Source organism: Anas platyrhynchos, chromosome 28, assembly GCF_047663525.1.
Source record: "Anas platyrhynchos isolate ZD024472 breed Pekin duck chromosome 28, IASCAAS_PekinDuck_T2T, whole genome shotgun sequence".
NCBI lineage: Eukaryota > Metazoa > Chordata > Aves > Anseriformes > Anatidae > Anas > Anas platyrhynchos.
The window spans coordinates 509,090-528,753 of NC_092614.1; the positions used below are offsets into that span (position 1 = coordinate 509,090).

Consider the following 19,664-nt stretch of genomic DNA (forward strand, 5'->3'; position numbering starts at 1 on the left):
TGTCACGGTGCCTTCACTCCTCCTTTAAAGCCATCCCTTCTGACAACCGTTATTTATATGTGAGTTACTGAGGTGCTGCCCCACAGGCATAAAATTACATATTTCAACCAAAAAGACACAGAAGAACTTTGCAGTTGCTTTAGGGGTTTTCTTCTTTCACTCCACTGTCTGCAGTGCAGAAAACAATAGAATCGCAGGCACACATGCCCCAAACCAAAACCACAAAGCACTTTGCTTCATCTTATGCCTGCTCGTTATCTGATTTGTACCAATCAACTGAAAGTGTTCAGAATGGCATTTTCCACATGCTGCAAAAATAAATAACTTGCTTGGTACCAGGACGCTCCAAAGCAAGGATTGGATCCTCTGCTCTTACCACGTCGGAAATCTCAAACTTGGAATCGCTGATGAGCTTCAGATACAGAAGGCTGTGTTTGGTTTTGTGAGCGTAGAACTTAAAATTTGGGACTGCAACGATGAGAAATTATAGCGGCATCCCCATAGCCAGGCTCTGTTAATTCATTTCTCTAGGAGAGGAGCAGGTGTAGGACTGCGGTTAGTCTAATGCAATGCCCTTTCTGTTTTGTAGGGCGCGGGTCGCACTCATTGCCCGTCCCGCAGCCCGTCACCGCGCGCAGCCCCCCGCTGTTTCTCCGGGCGAGACGCAGAAAGGCGCACGGCTGCCCCGCGGCTCAGGGCCGATGTAGCCCCCTTCCCGGGCGGGATGCGGGGAGGGGGAAGCTTCGCTGCCGAGCAGCCCGGGCCCTCCGCCCCCAGCGCCGGCGGGTCCGGGGAGGCCCGGGGCAGGCTCGGGGCAGGCTCGGGGCAGGCTCGGGGCAGGTGCTCGCGGGGCCGCCCGGTACCCGCGGCCCCCCGCGGGGTGTCCCCGCCCCCGCTTCCTGCCGCGCTGGGTCCCTGCCCCGGAGGGACGCGGGCGGCGGCGGCGGGGCCGGCCCCGGGGGAGAGGAGGTGGCGGGGACCATGCTCCCAGAGGAGGTCCGGAGGCTCCTGGAAGGTAACCGCCCGGCGCTCCTCGCCCCGCCGCTGCCGGGGGAGAAGCCCGAAGCCCCGTCGGGCCGCGCCGTGCCGAGCCCCAGAGGGCGGCGGGGGCAGGTGGCAGCTGCTGCCCGTAGAGCCCCGTGCCCCCGCGGGGCCGCCCCGCCGACGGGGCCGGGGCTGCGGCCGCCCGCCCCGCGCCCCGGGCCGGCCTCGCGCTGCCCGCCGGGCCCTGCGGGGGAGCCCTCGGCGGGCCCGGAGCCCGAGCGCGGGGCGGGCCCGCGGGGGGCGGCTCGGGGAGCCGGGCGTGCCCAGCGAGTGCCCACCGCCGGCACCGAGCGGCTCCGCTGCGACGGGGGGGGGCAAAAGAAACCCGGGTGCTGCGGCGAGCCCCCGGCAGGCTTTGGCCGAGCGTCGCCCCGGGGACGCGCAGGGCGAGCTGGCCGCGGGTCCTCGGGGGAGCTCCGAGCCCAGCGCAGAGGGGGGCGCAGCCTGGGAGGGCAGCGCTGGCTTCGGGCCCCGCTTCTGCGTGGTAACGTGGAGGTGACCTCCCGAGGCCCCAGCGCCCGCTGAGCCGTGCTGAGAGCTGACGGCACACAGCACGGCGTGCCCACGGGAGGGTACGCGGGTGGCTTCTGAGGTTGTTTTTCCTGATTTCTTTGCAAACTCGAGCTGTTACACCCCAACTCGCTGAAGAGGTGGGTCAGCCGAGCAGAAACAGTGCCAAAAAAATTCATCTGTAAAACTGCGCTTCACAAACCTGAGTGGATGCTGTGCTGACCTTTGCAACTACTGGTGACCCTGCAGCAGGGTACGGGAGGGCTTGGTGGGAGGATTGCCCTGCAGAGGTGGCCGCGTTAGCCCTTGGGACAGGCATGAGCGGCTCCCACAAGTTCTGCTCCATGTGTGCTACCTCTGGCTCCACCTCCCCGCTCGGGCCTAGGCGCCCCAAGGGTTGCCACAAACCTGTAGCCTCAAGGCTGTGCTTGTTTAGGGAGCTTGGCTTTTTCATTTTTATTTCTTATGGGGAAGAAACAAAAAGCTGTAAGTCGTTAGAGCTCCGAGTTCCCTTTCTACTGTTTGTGACTGAATAACTGCTTACTGCTTCTTTGGTGTCTTGTGAGAAGGATTTACACAAACGGGGGAAGCTGTACTCAGGGTCAGTGTTTTGACTCTGCAGTATTGCCTTACCTGTCACGCTCACCTCCATTCACATGTTGACTTCTCCTGCCCTGTTGACTCTCGCTGACCTCCCCATAAATAAACCTGAGCTGCAGCAGCATCAGCCCGTTGCTGACCATGTGCGCCTTTCTGACGCATCCTGCCACCGCGGATGCGGGTGGGCGGTGGCAAAGGAGTTGTTGGTGTGCTCCTGCTCGACAGCTCTGAGCAGTTGTGTTTGAGCCCGGTCTGCCTCAGTGGGTTGTGGCCTTTCGTTTCCTGTTGCAGCGGCTCCTGACAGCGCAGAGCACTGCTCCCCTTCGCTGTGGGGTGGGGGTGCCTTCCAGTCCTGGGACCCGCCAGTCCGAGAGCAAGCGCGCAGTCTCCGAGCCCATCAAAGCTCACTTCCAAATGCTTTGTGTCTTCCCCCAGATGTAGGTATAAATTTTCTCCTCTGTTTTTTAATCATGGGGCCTTCAGTGAAGTTCACCCTTTCACATTTTTGATGTGCAGCACTTTATTGTTCAGTGCTGACACTTCTGTAAACAACTCATTTCTGCACCTGCCACCTTCCTTTAACTTAGATTATTTTCTTGTTAGCTGACTGTTTTTAATTGAAGGCTTCAGATCTCCTTCTAAAGCACAGCCTTTGTTTGCTGACAAGTATAGCAGGCTATGAATGGAGATTAATTGCATGTCACATACCCCTGTATCAAACTTGCTGTGTCTTAACAATCTATATATACAGTCTTGAGGCCTTCCAGTGGCTAAGGAGGTTTCTTGCTATGCCAGCTGGGGCTGAAGGAGCTTAAGCTGTTAGCGTTTGGAAACTGTGTTACCGTAAGTGTTCTTGAATTTAAAGTAAAAGGTAAAACTTGAAGAGCAAACATGTACTATTGTACAGGCAATAATATCTGCTTCCTTATATTATCATTTGGTGCATATAGTGCAGGACTGTATGCATGATGCCCAATAAACGGGGTCAATGGCTAGCTAGTAATTTTTATGCTGTTATCACTGGAGACATCTCTGAGGTTGCAGTGGTTGAAAGACAAACTCTATGGCTATTTCATGGCTACATTGCAATCCTGCAACACTTATGAATTCTTACTTTATGTTTATGAATAGATGTGGTTGTAACAACTATTACTTTGTTCCACATCAAACATAAGCAATCCAAGTTCTTATTAACACTATGTTGCCTCCTAATTGCATGGGGTTTCAATTTTGGCTCACTCAACTCCCTTTTAAAACTACTATTGTTAAGGATATTCCATGTTTGTTTAGCACAGATTTCTTCTGAAGGCTAAAACAATGGTTCTTAAAAATGTGATACATCTCTGACAAATCCAGGGTTTCTGTTTTTCTTTGCAGAAGCAAAGGCAATCTGGCAGTCTGATTATTTTCTCCCTTCACCTGCCCTGACTGATCCTCTTCATCTCAGGTAGTAGGTCTGGAATGCCATTTTCTTGCTGGAGTTTGGGCAGCAGGAAGGATGGAACAGATGCTGTACTGTGAGACTGACTGCACCTGCAAAGCATAACAAAGCTGGTAGCTGCTGATAGCAAGGCGAGATGCCTCAATGCTGTTTCAAAAATAAACAATAAAATGTTCTGCTTTGCGAAGGCTAATAAGCCTCAGTCAGCATTGATGTAGCATCATGAGTGGGCCCAGAACTTAAATATCAGGGAACTTGGCATTGAGACTTGGACGCTGCAAATTTGGGAAGTTGTTCTCAGTTCCTGCATTGGAGAAGGACCCTATCAGGGAGTGTAGGGATAGGATAAGGGGGTAACAGCTTTCTACAAAAAGAGGGTAGGTTTATATTAGATATTAGGAAGAGAGTCTTCACTCTCAGGGGACTGAGACACAGGAACAGGCTGCCCAGAGAAGCTGTGCATGCCACATGCTTGGAAGTGCTCAAGGCCAGGCTGGATGGGGCTTTGGGCAATCTGCTCTGGTGGGAGGTGCCCCTGCCCATGGCAAGGGATCAGAACCGGATGAGCTTTAAGGTGCCTCCCAACCCAGCCACTCTCATTCTGTGATTGTCTCTTGCGTGGGGGAGAATGTCCCATTCAGCCCATTGCAGGATGGTGTAGGAATGTTGCTTGGGTTCTAAAGGTTTTCTGACTTGATCCTGTAAAAGTAAGAATATTCATCTGAAAATGTTTGTTCACAGTTAAACCATACGTTCTTTAATTTGCTGAAAAGTTTCAAAAAAAAAAAAGTGTGATAGCTCACAGCTTTTATTTGGACAAGCGGGACAAGGGATGACTCAACTACTGTTCCAAACCCCTGGCTGTCTTGGGTAGCATCCTGGAAATATTAATGCAATTTCATGGATGCTTAAGGTATCTGCACTCTGTGTTGATAGGTGCCATAAACTTTTTTAAACTGTTTTTTTTTTTTTTTTTTTTTTTTTCCACAGCCGCCTGGGGTGGTAAACTGCAGCAGAAATTGTGTGAAGCTAAGCATCGGAGCAGATCGGTTAGCTCAGGATTAATTTACATAGCTGCAGTGCTGTGGGTCAGGGGGACCTGTTCCTCTGTGTTTAGGTTTTCTGTTGTTGGCCTTCTGATGGCAAATGAGTAGAAAAGAGCAAAAAAAAAAATTAAAAAAATGTTTGTGTGTGCACAGAGAGAATACACATGGCATCTAAATATCTTTCAGCTCTCCTTGTTGAGTGCTGATTAACTCCTAGAATTTAGTGCTGCCATTAAAAGGTTATTTACTGCCTGGACTTCAGCAGTTGTGACATAATTCTTACAATATTGTGCATTGCCTGCAGGATTAAAGTGGCTATCTGCAATTGCTTCTAAAAACCCTCCTGAAACACTTGATGAAATTTCAACTGTTTCTTTTCACCTCACCTTTTTAGCTGCAGGAAACGAAAAGGAGAGTCCTGTAAACTTTCAGAGTGGATCACAGAGAGCAATCTATAAACATCAAGAATATAATGTTACTGACAAGCAGTAAAACTAACATTAGGGTGATTTACTCTAGAGCTGCTTACATATTGCTCTTCCTGATCCACTTTGAGAGTTTATGGTTAGGCTTTCTTTTTCATTTCCTGGTGCTATAAACATAGTGGCTGGCTCTGAAAGGGGCTCTGCCTGGCTCTCAGGAGTGACCATAGTTCTACTATAACTTATCCAGCAGCCGATCTGTGCTGACATCATGGTAAGTAAATGCCATATTAGAGCTAATCACATACTCGTGGAGCTAATCTACGTTTAAAAAGGACAGAGAGGCAACCGATATTTGCCCAAATTTTGGGGGCAGTTTGTGTTTCTTGTTTTTTTCTCATTGACTGTGGAAATGCGCCCATTTATGCTGTGCAGTTTTAAAGCAGATTTGTATATAATAAATTGTTCCCTTAGCCTCCATCTGTTCTTATAGTAAGCTTCTCGGAGAAAGATGGGTCTGTCCTTTGTACTGTGCTTGGTTATTCTCTATGCGGTGTGTAAGTGGTGCAAGTCCAGCAGTGTTAGGCTTGTCGTAAGATGGTACTATATCTTGGGTGTACAATTAAAACTGCAAGGAGATGTACTGAAAATTAAATTTAGCCTAAGGATTACAGGATTGGCCTGGGATTTAAAGAGCTTTGCTCAGCTGCTCTAGCAAAGCTTTTGTGTGATCCCAGGCGGGCCACCCAGGGCTAAAGTACTAGCAGGGAACTTGATATTAATGTGCATTTTGGGAGCTCCAGGAGTCCAGACATGTCAGGTCAACACTGCTGCTGGCTGTAGGTGTGGGTTCGAGAGCAGTGCTGTGAATTGGTGTCCCTGCCCATCAGCAGAGCTGTGACAACTGTGCATGCCCATGTCAGCAGGGTTGTGCTAGGACACTTTGATATCCTCAGTGCTCTATGTGGGCTTTAGCCTCTGTTTCTTGGCTGTAAAGTGCTGGCTGTAGTGTGGGGCCGTAGATAATGAGGCACAGCTGGCTCAGACCTAGTTCTTGTGGGTCAAGAGCACTCCTGGCATGAGGGAAGGCAGGGAGACAGCCGAAGGAGTTGGTGGGGACTTAGAGGAGTCTGAATTTGGCTGAAATGTGCTTATTAGTGATCGCTTCCTTAGAAACTGGTGCTTTCAGCTGAACAAACCCAGAAACAAGAACAGGAGTGTTGTGGAAATGTGTTATTTGGATTCACTCCTCCTTCTGCAGGCTGCTGTGTTCAGAGCTCAGTCTCTCTGGTCTTGCCTGTGCAGCACTGAGGACCAGGTGGGAAGAGGCCCCTGTTCTTGGGGAGGTGCCCGTGCATTGGCCTTGTTCCACTCCATGACTGGGCACGGAGCAAGCTCTGTACTTGCCCAAGCTCTTCACTTTAAAGAACTGTTTTTTCTTCCCTCAAGCTCTAAGCCTTTCTTGTGTTTGTTATAGGTGACAAAAATAAGGGCTCATGACTTTAACAGAAAAATATATTTATTTCTACTGTGGCATTTTTGATCTTGAGTGTGCTTGCAGGTGGAGGAGCTGTTTAAGGAGCTGTGAAGATTCCTGGGGTGTACTAAACAGTGCTGGCTGTTGTACTAGCAGCTGAAGCATAAGGAGCTGAAAGTCTTGCAAGCAGGATATTAAACTGACATTAGTGTCACAGTATGGAGTGTGAATTAAAGGTTGGAGAGGCCTGTGGATGTACAGCACCATAGTTTTGAAGACAGTCTTTGCTAGGGAAAGTTTTCAGTAAAGCTGCTGAAGTACAAGGAGGACATTCTCTTCTACAGAGCAGCTATGATTGGAACTGTCCTATTTTCTAAGACTTTTTTGAGGTTTCTGTAAAGAATGCAAATATTCATGTGAATAGAAGGGACTTCATCTCTTCCAGTTCAGGTTAAATTTCTACATCTACATATATTTCTACATATACATTCCTCACTTTCCAAGTGAGCGAATACCGTATTTACTTCTGTCCAACTGTCTGCAGAGTAAGCACATACTTTGTTTTGGCGATAGCCTTGCAGATGTGATACAAGTACCTGCAGGCTAGTGCAACCTACCTGTTGTTCAGTACTTGTCTCTTGCCAAAAGTGACTTTGTGAAACCCAGCCACAGGTTGGGATTTGCATTAAGTGTTGGTGGATACCTTACCCTGATATTAGAAGTGCTTTGGGTCCTGTGAATGACATTACTTAATGCCAAAAGCCTTTCACAGCAGCATATTTTTACGTTTTGTGGTAGCAGAGTGGCGTGTGGAAGGCATTGGGTATTCAGATCCGTGTTTCTTGGCCAAGAACGGGTATCTGCCTGTGGTTTTAACTTGTAGCTTTCTCTCTACCAGATGCTGAATGTTACCTGGCGGATGGACTGCAGAATGAAAACTTGAGCCCTAATGCAAGGGAGCAGAGAGATGCAATTCTCTTCAGCTTTCAGCAAGTCAAAGCCAGGTATGTATTGTCTGCATAACTTGCCAATGGAAGTGCTTCAGAATAGTGCCAAACCTTGAGGTACCACATGCTGCATTCAAATAATTGGATAATTGGCCTGTGCTCTGAAAGTTAATGGGCATTCAGGGCTTGTTATAATGTGAGTGCAGCACATACTGGTTTGTGCACCCTCCTATTTAACGCTAGCCAGTTACATTTGGCTGTCTGCAGAGTTGTCATTGCTTGTCCTTGGAATTTTTGTGTTTCAGAGTAAAAATTCTGCTTTGGGCTGTGTCTGTACAGCTCTTTGCAAACTGATCTCCTGTTCTTCCTTCTCCGTTGTGCTAGACAGGATTTTGTGGAAGAAAATTCATCGCTTGATACTTAGGCACCTGGATAAATCAATACAGTGAGCAAAGGCTCATGCTGCTGACTTGCTGCTGAAAGTATCTATTTCACAAGTGGCTCCTGACCTTAAACAGGCATTACCTGTACTTTGATACAGTAAAAAGGAAGAAAGACTGCTTTCCAAGTTAAAACTTGGGTCTGAACTGGGTTCCAAAATCTCCTGTCCCCAGGACTGTTCAAACCTTCAAGGAGAGTGTGAGCTGCGTCATTTGGATATGAGTGAAGCACACAAAGGAGGTGCTGTCATGCTCAGGGAAAATCAAGGAACATAAAACAGGAAAACATGTTGCTGGAGGCTTAAATAAAACTTTCAGCCTCAGCTGCATTGTATTTTTGGCTAGAAATGTGATATAGAGCTTGCTGTTAATGCTCTAGTTAAAAGATATGAGTTGTGTCATTTGAAGTTAAGATCTGACAATAAAACTCAGGGTGGCTGACTGATATAAGCATCCAGTTTAAATAAAACTGCTGTCAAATCCCTGAGATGCAGAGAATTTTATCCTTTGGAAGGGCACAGCCAGATTCTATTCCCTGCAGTCCCACTGAAGAACTTTGCAAGATGCCCTGCTGTATCTTAATCGATCTTTCCTGCTGGCTAATTAAGCATCAGTTTTACTCAGCAACTCGGGACTGTGTAATTATCAGCCTGGGTTGCCCTGAATAATTGAAACAAACTGAATGCAGAAGATGGAGGCCTTTGGAAAATGGGGCTGCAGCATATCTAATGGAGGAAAGGTGTGTCTAGCAGTGTATTGGCATACTGGAGAAGAAAATGCTTGATTGCATGGTTACAGCAGGCTGGTGTGGCTTCTCTGAAAAATTCCCCCTTGTTGCCAGGTATTGACTTGGGATGGAAACAGTTAAGTAAGCAGAATTATGAACCTGAATTATTCACGTTGACAAGCTTTTTTTCAGCAGTCCTGAGAGCACAAAAAGTGAGCTATTATCTTTGCATAATGCAACTCTGAGTCTGTTTTGAGTGAATTTTAAAAACCAGTATCACAGAATCTGATAAATGTACCAAGTACTTGGCAAACTTACCAAATTGTTCCTGCTTTCAGAAGTAGGTGTTCTGTCTTTGTGTGCTGATAGATCTGTGAGTGGCACTTGAGCAGGGGGTTAAGGTGCTGTTGTGACCACCTACTGGGGGGCTTTGGCTCCTTAGAGATTCTGTGCAGTTCTGGTGACGGGCTCAAGAAGGAGCAGCCTTTAGAGTCCTGGGGCTAACACTGCATTCTGTGCTGCAGAACCAGCCCAGACTCTTACCTTTTTCTCAGCAGAATAATACAATTTGAGATAAAGTTTTTAGAACAGTGTCATCTCAAATGAGCAGGAAATACAGAGAAGCAGCCTTTGCAGCAGGATGGGAGGTGATGCACAAATTCTTCCTGGATGTTCAGGTTGAGATACGGGCTTCAGCCCTGTTGCTTGTTGAAAGAAGGTATTGCAGATAATTCTGGAGGGGAAAGTGAGACCCCTGAGCGAAGGGTACAGGGCACTGCTGATCTCCTACTTGCATTTTGTTGCTTGGTGGCATTTGGAAATGGTGAGAAGAACAGCGTACAAATGTCCTTCTTCTGACCTGAGCCATTAATGCAATGATTTGTGGTGGGAGATTACTGTAACGATGACTGTATCTTTTATTTGAGAGGATCTAGGCAGGTCTTGCTGCTGGGGATGAGGTGCAGGTTTGTCTCTTCAGGGAGCTTCCTGTGGCTTTTGTGGCGGGGATTCAGGAAATCATCAGCAGTCGCGTTCAGGAAGCAGCCCTGCTTTCTGCCTCTTCGCCTCTGCACAGTGAAGCACAACACAGCGTGCAGGGTTTCATTATTTGGGTTCATAATGGACATAAGTAAACTGCTAAACTACTGGAGAGAGACACATGTGTCTCTGAAAGGGAAGAGCTTAATCTGGTGTGATTATCCTGAGCCGGTCTCAGTAACTGTTCCTGTAACTTGGCCTTCAGGTCTTTATATCGCAGCTCTCCCAGTGGCCTCGTAACAGCCCCCTCCAGGAGGGTCGCTGATGGCTATAATGTGAACAAGTGTTTGGGCTTTATGTCTCCACGTGCTACCTGTGAGGATATATTGTTCCCATTTTACCACAAGAAGTGCAGGAGCTAGCAGTGGATTGAGTTTGCAGGTTGTAATTTTTTCCCAGGCAGCCTATGGTATTCTTGCTGAAGGAGCCATGTCAGAGGCATTGCAGGCAGCGGCTGTGGGAAGGCTGTCACCATACAGCTGAGTTATGAGTCCCTGTACCATTTTACTTTCAGAAATCATTTGGTTATTTAAAACCAAATGTTCTCGTCAAATGGCTCTGGTCTGCAGAAGCAGTTTCTATCTCCCCTCCCCCTTGCTAACTCAGATCCCGTTTCACTTTCTGATCTCATGTAAATCCAGGCCTAGAGATTATTTCCTAATCTTTTTGGTGGTGTTAATAAACTCTTTTGTTGCTTTCCCCAATCGCTTTGTGTGGCATCTGGGAAAGCAGGCCACAGAGCACCACTGGAGGCTTGGTCCCCAGGAAGGAGCAGAGCACAGGGCGGTGGCTGCAGCACAGCGGCGCGGACGCCGTTGCTTGCCTTGACCGTAGGCTGAGGACGTTGCTCCAGTCCTGCCTGGAAAAGCAAAGTGTCTGTAATGGATCGGATTTGCTACAGTCGCAGCTTTGCACTGGGGGAGGGCCGGGGAAGGATGTGCTGCTGAGGCAGAGTTTTTCTTGTCTTCCAGAAGCCCCAGAGGTTGTTAGTTGCTTCTGTTTTAGGTTGGTTGGTGCTGAGGGTTTGTTTCAAGCTGTTCCTTGAGAGCATTGCTGGTTCTTGCATCTTAACAAAGCCAGCTGCAGAGCTAGCAGCAGATGTCTGACACCTGGGATGAATCGGATACATGACTCCACTCAGGAACACAAGCTCATTCTTGTCCTTTGGCAAGAGCAGTAACAAAAAAAAAAAAGTTGTCTTGCTGTTAAATGACCTCACCTCACCGTTTAGACACTTCTAGAGCAGTTGCAATGGCAGGGGGTGAGATGGGGAGAATGGGATTTATTTAAAAATATGGAGATAAATAGTTCCTCTATCTCCTTGGAGTCAGCCAGTTATTAAAACTCCCTGTCAGAAGGCAAGCTTGCACTGATGGATACAAATTATTAGCATTTTTTTCCTGATGCAAAATGTAATAGTGCTGAAAGGAGAGCTAAGGCAGACCTGTTGTATAGCAAAGCAGAGGTGAAGAGAAAGACTTGATGGTGAGTTTCTTACATCCACTCACTAGCAAATCCAAAACAGGTACTGAAACGCCACTTTTGCTTTTCCCCACTCTGACTTGGAGACCCTGAGGCTCAATCCTGCTGCTAGTAACTAACACAGGACCATTTTCTGTCATTCTTTCCACCATCAGGAGCTCCCATGAAGACAAGGCTCTTCACCTCTAGGTAACGAACCCCAAACCTCATTTTGCTGCCTCATTGTCTAATCCTTATTAGTTTATGGCAGTATTCCCAGTACGGCTGCTGTGTTATCAGGGAGAAGTCAGCATCTGGCCTCCTAACCAGGCAGCAAAGAGCTCCCGGCCATCTCCTGGCCTGCTGGAGGCAGCGAGCCAAAGCCAGGGCCTTTCCCCAACCGCCACGGCCACCGCGCTCCCAGTACCTACATGTGTTTTTCCATGCTCTGATTCATCTGAGCTGCAGGAGTCTTTGTCTTCAGGGAGTAGACTCACTGGGATGGGGTAGCACCATCACCTTGTTTCTGGTATGTGTTTTGCCACGCCTGGCCCTTTGAAGCTTTGAGTTACACAGGTGCAGTGTTACTGTCAGGAAGAAATCCGTCGCTTGCTGCTGTAGCTGGAAGAGGATGGCTTGGCCACAAATGTAAGGATAAACACAGTGTGATCCCCTCTGCTGTGGGGGTCCTTGGAGTTGTACTGCAAATCTCGGCAGGCTGTTGCAGCATGTGGTTAGTGCACAGTCACAATAAGCTACTGGTTTTGTTGGTTTACAAGTGTAGCTGAACTGTGGCTATTTCAACACCAGGGGAACATCACCCAAAATCTTGGGTTGAACTTGATTCTTCCTGTGGCGAGGTAATACTGTAGGACTGTAAAGGGTTCATGAATGGAACTACATCGAAAACTTCATATAAACCAGACTGTTTAGCCTATTTTAATAAACTTCTAAGTGTATTAACTTTCATCTATTACATCGGTTTCAACCTTATTTTAAAGTTTTGCGATTGAAATTAAAGAAAATGCAATTTCAGGGTAATTTTGCTTCATTAGTGTAAATGTACTGTCTGTAACTCCCACCAATATTCAACTCATTATGCTGAGTAATGTGCAATACCAAGATAAAAAAGAATTTAAGAATGTGACCTTATGGGCAGATAATTGAGCTCAGCACATTAACACCAGGGCTGGTCTATAGCCCCACCGCGTTGTCCTTAATTAGGCAAAGTGCTCTTCTCCTCCGTGTTCTGCAGAGAGCTGAGATTTATTTGTTCAGCAAGGAGACAGTCGCGCTGAGCAGGATTTCATTCACACGTTGGCCATTAAATGAAAAAAAACGTGCCCTTCACTTCAGAAATACTTAGAAATTTTTGGATTTTCAATTTCTGTCCCACAAATGAGCTGCCCAGGATGCTTCTTCCTTCGTGCAGGGGAGGCACTGGCGTGGCCTGGGGATGTGTAAGTGTGCGCTGCGCCAGCTGGTGTTAATGGAGATCTAAAGGCTGCTACCACCCTGCACCAGGACAGCTGTGCCTGGGTGTGTGTGAGCACAGGCATTCCTTTAGCTCGCAACAGTCAAATTTAATACTGACTGTGGTGACTACTCCTTTTTAAAGTCTGGTAAAGTTTCTGTTAGGATGGTCCCAATTTATTCGGTAATCTCAGTAGGGGATTTTTTCCTTTCATTGGGGGGGGAGAAAGAGATGAGGAAGGAATTCTCCTGTGTTAAGATCAGGCATGGCACGGGAACAAATTCAGTTCAGCTGTTATCACAGTCTGCCTGCTTTTATACCTGGGGTGAATGTGGCTATTTGCTCTGCCAACGATGTGGTTTGGTGCCTTCTGGGTTAGGCTCCTTTCAGCAATTTGCATCATTTTCCATTCCGGTTGATAAAATTACCCCGGTTTCACCATCCATTTCCTTGTGAATGCATTGTTAATCTGAAACCTGAGGACGGTAAATGATTGAAATTGTGTAACTAGAGTCTTTGCATAGCTGTTGCTGCTACTTCTGTCGCATTTAACTGAGAAATGCATTTGAAGTGGTTTGTAACACACTTTGCTAATGGTGAGCTCCCCAATCCCATTTTCGTCTTTTCCTGCTTGAAATCTTGTACAGCATTGATTTTAAAAACAAAATTTTGCAAACATTAAAAAGCAACAAATACTGTGCACCAAACAAATTAGACTGTCTTGAAATACCTAATTTAACAGCTGTGGTGATATTAGTGTTCTTAATTGGACAAGAAAATGCAGGAAATTTGATTGAAACTTGATTTTATTGTATGGTTCCTGATGAAATTGAGTCTGAGAGGAAAGTGGGGCTTAGACTCTACAACTTTAAAGCTGCAGAGAGACAATTATAACCATCAAGCTTGACCCCTGGCATAATTCAGACCATAAGATTTCAAACAGCAATTTTGCTTCTAGCCCCAAATTGTTCTGGTTCGAGTCCTTCAGTGCTGGGATTTGCCACAAGCAGTGCATGTTGGTCAGCGAACTCAAGTGGTGGATGGGAGGAACGGAGGCGTTGATCATGCGTTTTACTGGATTTCTGTGCCATTGATGGAATTTGTGACCCCCACCATGCAGCAAGGGACTGGAGTCCAGGGTGACTTTACTCAAGTTTTCTGTAAAGGCTGGGAATGAAGGCATGAGAACAAGTTATCTCTCTGCCTCAAAGACAAGCCGAGTCCTGTGCTCATATCAAAGAGCAAAGTTAGACTTAGTGTGGCAATGATACTGACTGGGGAAATTTCGTCCTGGCATATTTCACAGGTTAATCTGCCCTTCCTTTTGGAGCACGCAGGGATTTTTCTGGGCTTTCCTGGTTTAAACACTGCCACAGAGGTGAAAGGAGTGTTGAAGTAACTTTTTTGCCTGTAGTTTTGCTCCTCCAGGGAACAGTCCCAGTTTGGGCAGGCCTGGTAGCATCGCTATCCATGGTTGATTACTTTTGAGTAAAAGAGCTATGAAAAGCAAATTCTCATCTCTTGACGATGACTCTTTAAATACTTGGAAGGATTTGGATAGTTTAGCTTCAAACCTAACAAGTGCCTACTTGGAAGCAACCCCAAAAGCATCAATTTTACTTCTCCAGCAACAAACCAGTGCAAGGTTAAGATCTGTGGTCAAGGTCCTGAGGTGTCCTGGAAACGTTCCACTCCTGAAGACCAAGTTGTGGCTCTGTGGGAGGCAGCAGAAGGCTCTGGTCGTTCTAGACAAGGCTCTGAGACACAAATGTTAGTTGGGGCTGAAAGGGCAGCGGGTTTCTCTTGGGAACAAGGCAATCTGGCAAACTTGACTGTTCTGTGACTCAATTTCCCTCTGTAACACGACAGCATTTTTTCATGACAATTCACCCCTTGCGGTCTGTTTACACAGTTGAGTTGTGATTTTGATTGGGCCCAGTTGGAGCCATAGCTACTACGAGGCTGAAAAATGGAACTGAGATGTGCATGGGTTTCAGGAGCAAACAACATAAACGCTTCCAGACAAGTGAGACTTGCTCATGTTTGCTCATTGTTGACTATGTAACCTCAAAGGCTGAATGATCATGAAAACTTTGTGTTTTAAGTGGAACAAATCTGCAGCTTTCTGACTGGCCCAAAATATGCACCGATGAGGTGAGAGAGGTGGGTGGTTCATTGCAAACTATGTGAGGGGAATACTTATAGGATGTCTTTTGTTAAAGTATTGGCAGTGCAACACTCATTCTTTGGCTTCGAAACAGAAATCTGATATTTTGGGGCTAGTTCTTTGCTCTACATATCACATCAAAATTCTCCGTAAGTTCCTCTGTGGCTTTGTTTTGCTGAAGCTAGTTAATCACTTGTCACGAGTCTTCCCATCTCTCTCCACTTCTTCAAGGACTAACGTAGACTGGACCTTCACATTTGGCTGAAAGCTCTTTCCTATCCTTGCCTTAAGTGCTGCTCTTCTTAGGGGATTCCACCTCTAGCTGAGGGACAGAAGCTTTATTAAAACAGTGCTTAGAAGGAGCGAGTTAATTGGACATCTCTTAACTGCTAATTCGCAAGCTTTCAGGGTTGAAAGAAAATGAATGAGAAGCTTTTACTCTTGGTGTTTGAGATCTAAGAACTGTTGATCACGGATTAAAATTTCAAACCTCATCCCAAGGCAAACAACCTCCAAGACAGCTTCATCTGAGCAAGGCGTAGACTCTCTGGTTTCCAACCTGTACCATCTGGATCAGGGGAGAATTTGTATGGAGCAATTACAAATTTTCACACACTTAGTCCAATAATTTCTCACATAACTTTTGGGCAGACCCCCCCCCCCAAAGGTAAAGAACTGCATGCTGTCACTGCCTGTTACGCCCAGGTAAAGGCGCAATGTGCTCGTCACTTAGAGATGTCTTAACTGGGAGCAAAACTCAGAATTGGCCTCAAACTCCATACAACTAATGCCTTGTGGAGGATTGCCCAAGATGAGGAACCTCGTTCTACCAGCCGAGTCCCTCCTGTCCTGCTGCACAGAAACAAGCTTCATCTGAGTCTGTAAGCGTGCACGTGACTTGTGGCTGTAGATGTATTTAAACTAACCCTGTTTGCTGCCTAGGTTGTCATAACAAAATAGACATTTTGCCTAAATAATTGCATTTCCTGAGTAGTGTAGGAACAAAAAAAATTTTCTCCCTTAGAATTGTGCAAATATAACTTGCTGAATAAGTAAAGCTGATGTTACCTGTGGAAAGGGAGTGGGAGGAACACATGCTGAAAGTCACCCTTCCTCCCATGCCATCGTAGTCATATAAAAGAAAGAAATCCTATCATTTCAGTGAACGGACAATACTGCGCTATCATATCAGGGTGCCTTTTAAGCTCTCAAGATAAGTAATTTATCCAAAATTTTCATGCAGTCAGTGGCAGATAAAGGAATTAGGTCATTACTCTTTCATCTTCTGTAAGAACAAGACCATCTTCTCCCACTCCCGATTAAAATTTAAACTAACTTTCATTCTGTGCCTAAGCCTTTCCAGAGTGAAAATGATCAAAGCATGAGATTAAAAACACATCCCGATCTGATGAGATTAGAATTTTGACTGTTTCCTTATGCCTTTTTTTTTAAAAAAAAAAAAAAAAAAAGAAAGAAAGAAAAAAGGCAAAACATCTTTTTGGTATCAACCCCCCGCCCCCCAAATTGGATCAGAGTGAAGCTAACATGGGCTTGCTGGTCCAATAGGAAATGGAACTCAATTTTACATTTTTTTAAACCATTTTACTGTATTAAAAATGACAGAGGTTAGAAACAAAGCTCTTATACTTTTATTGAACTGGAATTAGAAGTGACAGAAAATCATTTTGGTCCTAGTGCAGTAAATGTTATCACTAAAACATGTTCAGGGGAGATTAGGACAGTCTCTCAAGCACAAGAGACAAAAGTTCACCAAACAAGAAGTGATTTCTCTGTCCTTGTCTCACAGCCGTCGGCTGGCCAGGGGATGAAAGTGCTGCAGCTCTCGGTGGGCGCCGGACCTGGAGGCCCCCACCCTGGGCAGAGCCCAGGCAGGGAGGCTGCTCCTCACCGGGGAGCGTGCTGAGCACGGGGTTCGGGCACGGGGCCAGGGCTTCGGGGCTTCACGCGTTGCAGTAACAGTCCGTGCTGGTGGGAAGCAAAGGGATGGAGCTGCTCTGACTGCTCCCCTGACCCTGGGCAGTAGTGTGGCTTTGGGGATTGAGAGAGGAGGCTGCCGCAGGATGGAGGGGAAAGCCTGTCCTTAAAGTGGGGGAGCTCTGCCGAGAGTGCCCCAGGGCCAAGAGGTATTTATGGCCCTTTCTAGCTGCAAGGCACACTGGTGTGGCTCTTTCCAATAGGTCACAGCTGTTACTTATCACTGTGGGAGTCCATTCTCCCAGAAAAGTTTCTTCTGTCTGTGTGTATTCTTTTTTTTTTTTTTGTCCAAAGAAAACAAGTCAAATATTATGCCCTTAATCAGAATTCTGTTGTTGTTTTCTAATTAATCTGTGTCAGTAGCTTGAATGTTTGTATTAAATCATTTTCTTCATGAAAGCTTTTAATGAGGAAACAAATTGATTGGATTTTTATGTACTGGATTCTTGCCACTAATGCCTATAGACCAACCCTTTGTTACACATTTTGCCTGTGAATGGGTCATGTGGCTCATCCTCAGTCCTTGATCTGTTTCCAAAATTTGCCAGTGCTGCTCCTATATTAAAATGGCTCACGTTAGCCAAAGGTGTGCTCTAAATGAGAGACAAAGAAAGAACGGAGGATTTCTTTTTGGCTCGGCTGTTTCTGTGGTGCCTGGCCCTCTGAAGTAGTTCTGGTGTTTGTGAGCGTGAGCAAGCTGCTTGGGGCAGGGCATCGCACGCTGCCCGGCACGCGGGGATTTCGGATGCTGTTGCAGGGGAGCCATGAAGCATGGACTGACAACGTGTATCCCACGAGTTTTCATCTGCATGGTTCTGCAGGGAAAATTCCCGGTCTTTGGTCTGTGATCTTCTACACTGCTAAACGAGTACAGAACCTCCACTCAGTGGAGATAAATTTTGAGCAAGAAGGTTGCAAACCAGCGTAATAGAGAGGTGGCATGAGCGGAACAGGAAGAAAATGAGGAAATGAACTGGAAAACACGGTGAAGATGCTGAAGTCGATCAGGGTGTCTTGGTGCATTACAGTGCCTTTTGAGCTTCCTAATGTGACCTGCGTGCACGAGAGCTGCAGACACACCGTGTCCCTGCGAGCAGAGCTCGTGGCGCTGAGGCACTGAAGGGCAGTGTGCCTACTGCCCTCCCGGGGTTGCGGGAGGGAAGGTGCAAGGTGAGGTTACTGGAGGCTGTGAAGGGAAAGGCCGTGTGAACATCTCTCTTGAGTAGGAGACCTGTTCGAATGGCAGGAAGTTGGGAGCCTTTGGAGAAGATCTGAGTAGTGAAAGAGGTTCCTTAGGTAGCAGAGGGTGTCACAGGGACCAGTTAGCATTCGTAGGACTGCCAAGAAATGTCTAGAGGAAATTCACAAAATGTATTTTAACCATTTGCTGGATTCCTGGCAGCTTGTCTGGTGTAATTCTTACATCTGTCACTTGCTTATCAGGCCAGAACAAATCAGTAAGAAAATAATGTATGCTTATGCTTTTTTTTTTTTTGTCTTTTAGGTATCACTTGGAATTTCTGCCCCGAGGTGAGTACACGGCAGTGGGGAAGGAGGCATGATTTCTCCCAGTTCTGTACTTGGGGAGCAGGGTTGGTTGTATGGTATTTTCTATGCAAAGTCAACAAGGAGGAGAGCTACTCATTAAAACAAATACGTAGCTTGTGTGTGGCAGTTCTGAGGGATGGGAAGGGGCAAAGCTGGGGTAAGGGCTGTAACAGGAGCTGGGGTTAGTATTCTCCCTGGACAGAAGTCTGTTTTTCCTTACTCTTGAGAGTAAATGGGTCGGGCAACCTGTTCTAGTGGAAGGTACCCCTGCCTGTGGCAGGGGGGTTGGAGCTGGATGGGCTTTAAGGTCCCTTCCAACCCAGCCATTCTATAAAATAATACAAAAATGTGTGGTGCTAATGTAAACTTTCTGTCCTGGACAAGCTCAGGAAATTTTGTTGCAAAACTCCTGTTTCTAGAAAAGGATTGAAATTCAAAAGGGCAGCATATTCCTGGGGGCATTGACTTAGGAGCAAAGACTGTTTGGTAACCTTAAGTTGCTTCCAGTCTTGTTGCTTCCATGTTAACTTGAACTCGAAATTAAATCAACCTCCAGGTGTAGACAAATGGCCAGGCTGTAAAGTTTTCAGGACCGTGACCATCTCTTGTTATGTCTGTTAACAAGCTGGGAAATTCTGATCATGACTTTGATCTTCATTTCTGCAATAATGTGGGTGATGATTTAAACTTTCCAGGGTGCCTGCAGGTCATGAGCTGTGTCAGGGAGTACTTCTGCGTATCCAGGACAGTTGATGGATATACATTTCCTCAGAGCTGACCTGGAGCTCCTTTGTCCCTGTATGGGATCAGTGCAGCTTAGCTCTGGTTTCTGATCTGGAGCATTGGGTACAACCATGTTACAGCTAAGGCGTGTAGTTTGGTGGGTTCGTTCGTTTCTTTAAACAATGAGTGTGAGAGGTGAGCACAAACAGAAGGATCTGCCAGCGTTCAAACAAGATGGGAGCGGCAACTGTAATAAAAAATCCTTGTGAGTGTTCCAAATCAGCTAATCCTTCATTTACTTCAGGAATAAATTCCAGTATGTTACCTCCTCGATCAGGGCCCACTTCCAGCACATCCTGTCTGTCTGGCAGCACAGAAATGTCAGAAATGCAGCAGTGCTGCAATTCCCCCTAGAACAGTGTTATCACATTTTAATATGAGCCTCGGTGCAGCCTCGGTGCTTCTAATTGCTTTCAAACCATTGTTTTCGTGCGTTTGGTTGATGAACCCAGCATCTGGCATCATTTGAGAAAGTACAACAGACAGCTGTGTTCAAAATTAAAAAAAAAAAAAGTGAGAGAATTAGAACACATAAAAGGGTTCA

The 19,664-nt window shown here is 46.6% G+C and overlaps 1 protein-coding gene across 3 annotated transcripts in view; it reads left to right on the forward strand.

Moving 5' to 3' along the window:
* The first annotated feature begins 821 nt into the window (after window positions 1-821).
* The window catches only part of SKAP1 (src kinase associated phosphoprotein 1), a 142,956-nt gene continuing 124,113 nt past the window's right edge, over window positions 822-19,664 (forward strand). The window contains exons 1-3 of one of the 3 annotated variants that reach the window (XM_038168947.2): window positions 822-1,015; window positions 7,439-7,544; window positions 18,294-18,319. In XM_038168947.2, coding sequence (XP_038024875.1) covers window positions 982-1,015; window positions 7,439-7,544; window positions 18,294-18,319 — 166 coding nt within the window. In that variant the 5' untranslated portion in view covers window positions 822-981. The remainder of the gene's footprint in view (window positions 1,016-7,438; window positions 7,545-18,293; window positions 18,320-19,664) is intronic. The other 2 variants (XM_072028766.1, XM_038168943.2) reach the window with 2 other exon arrangements.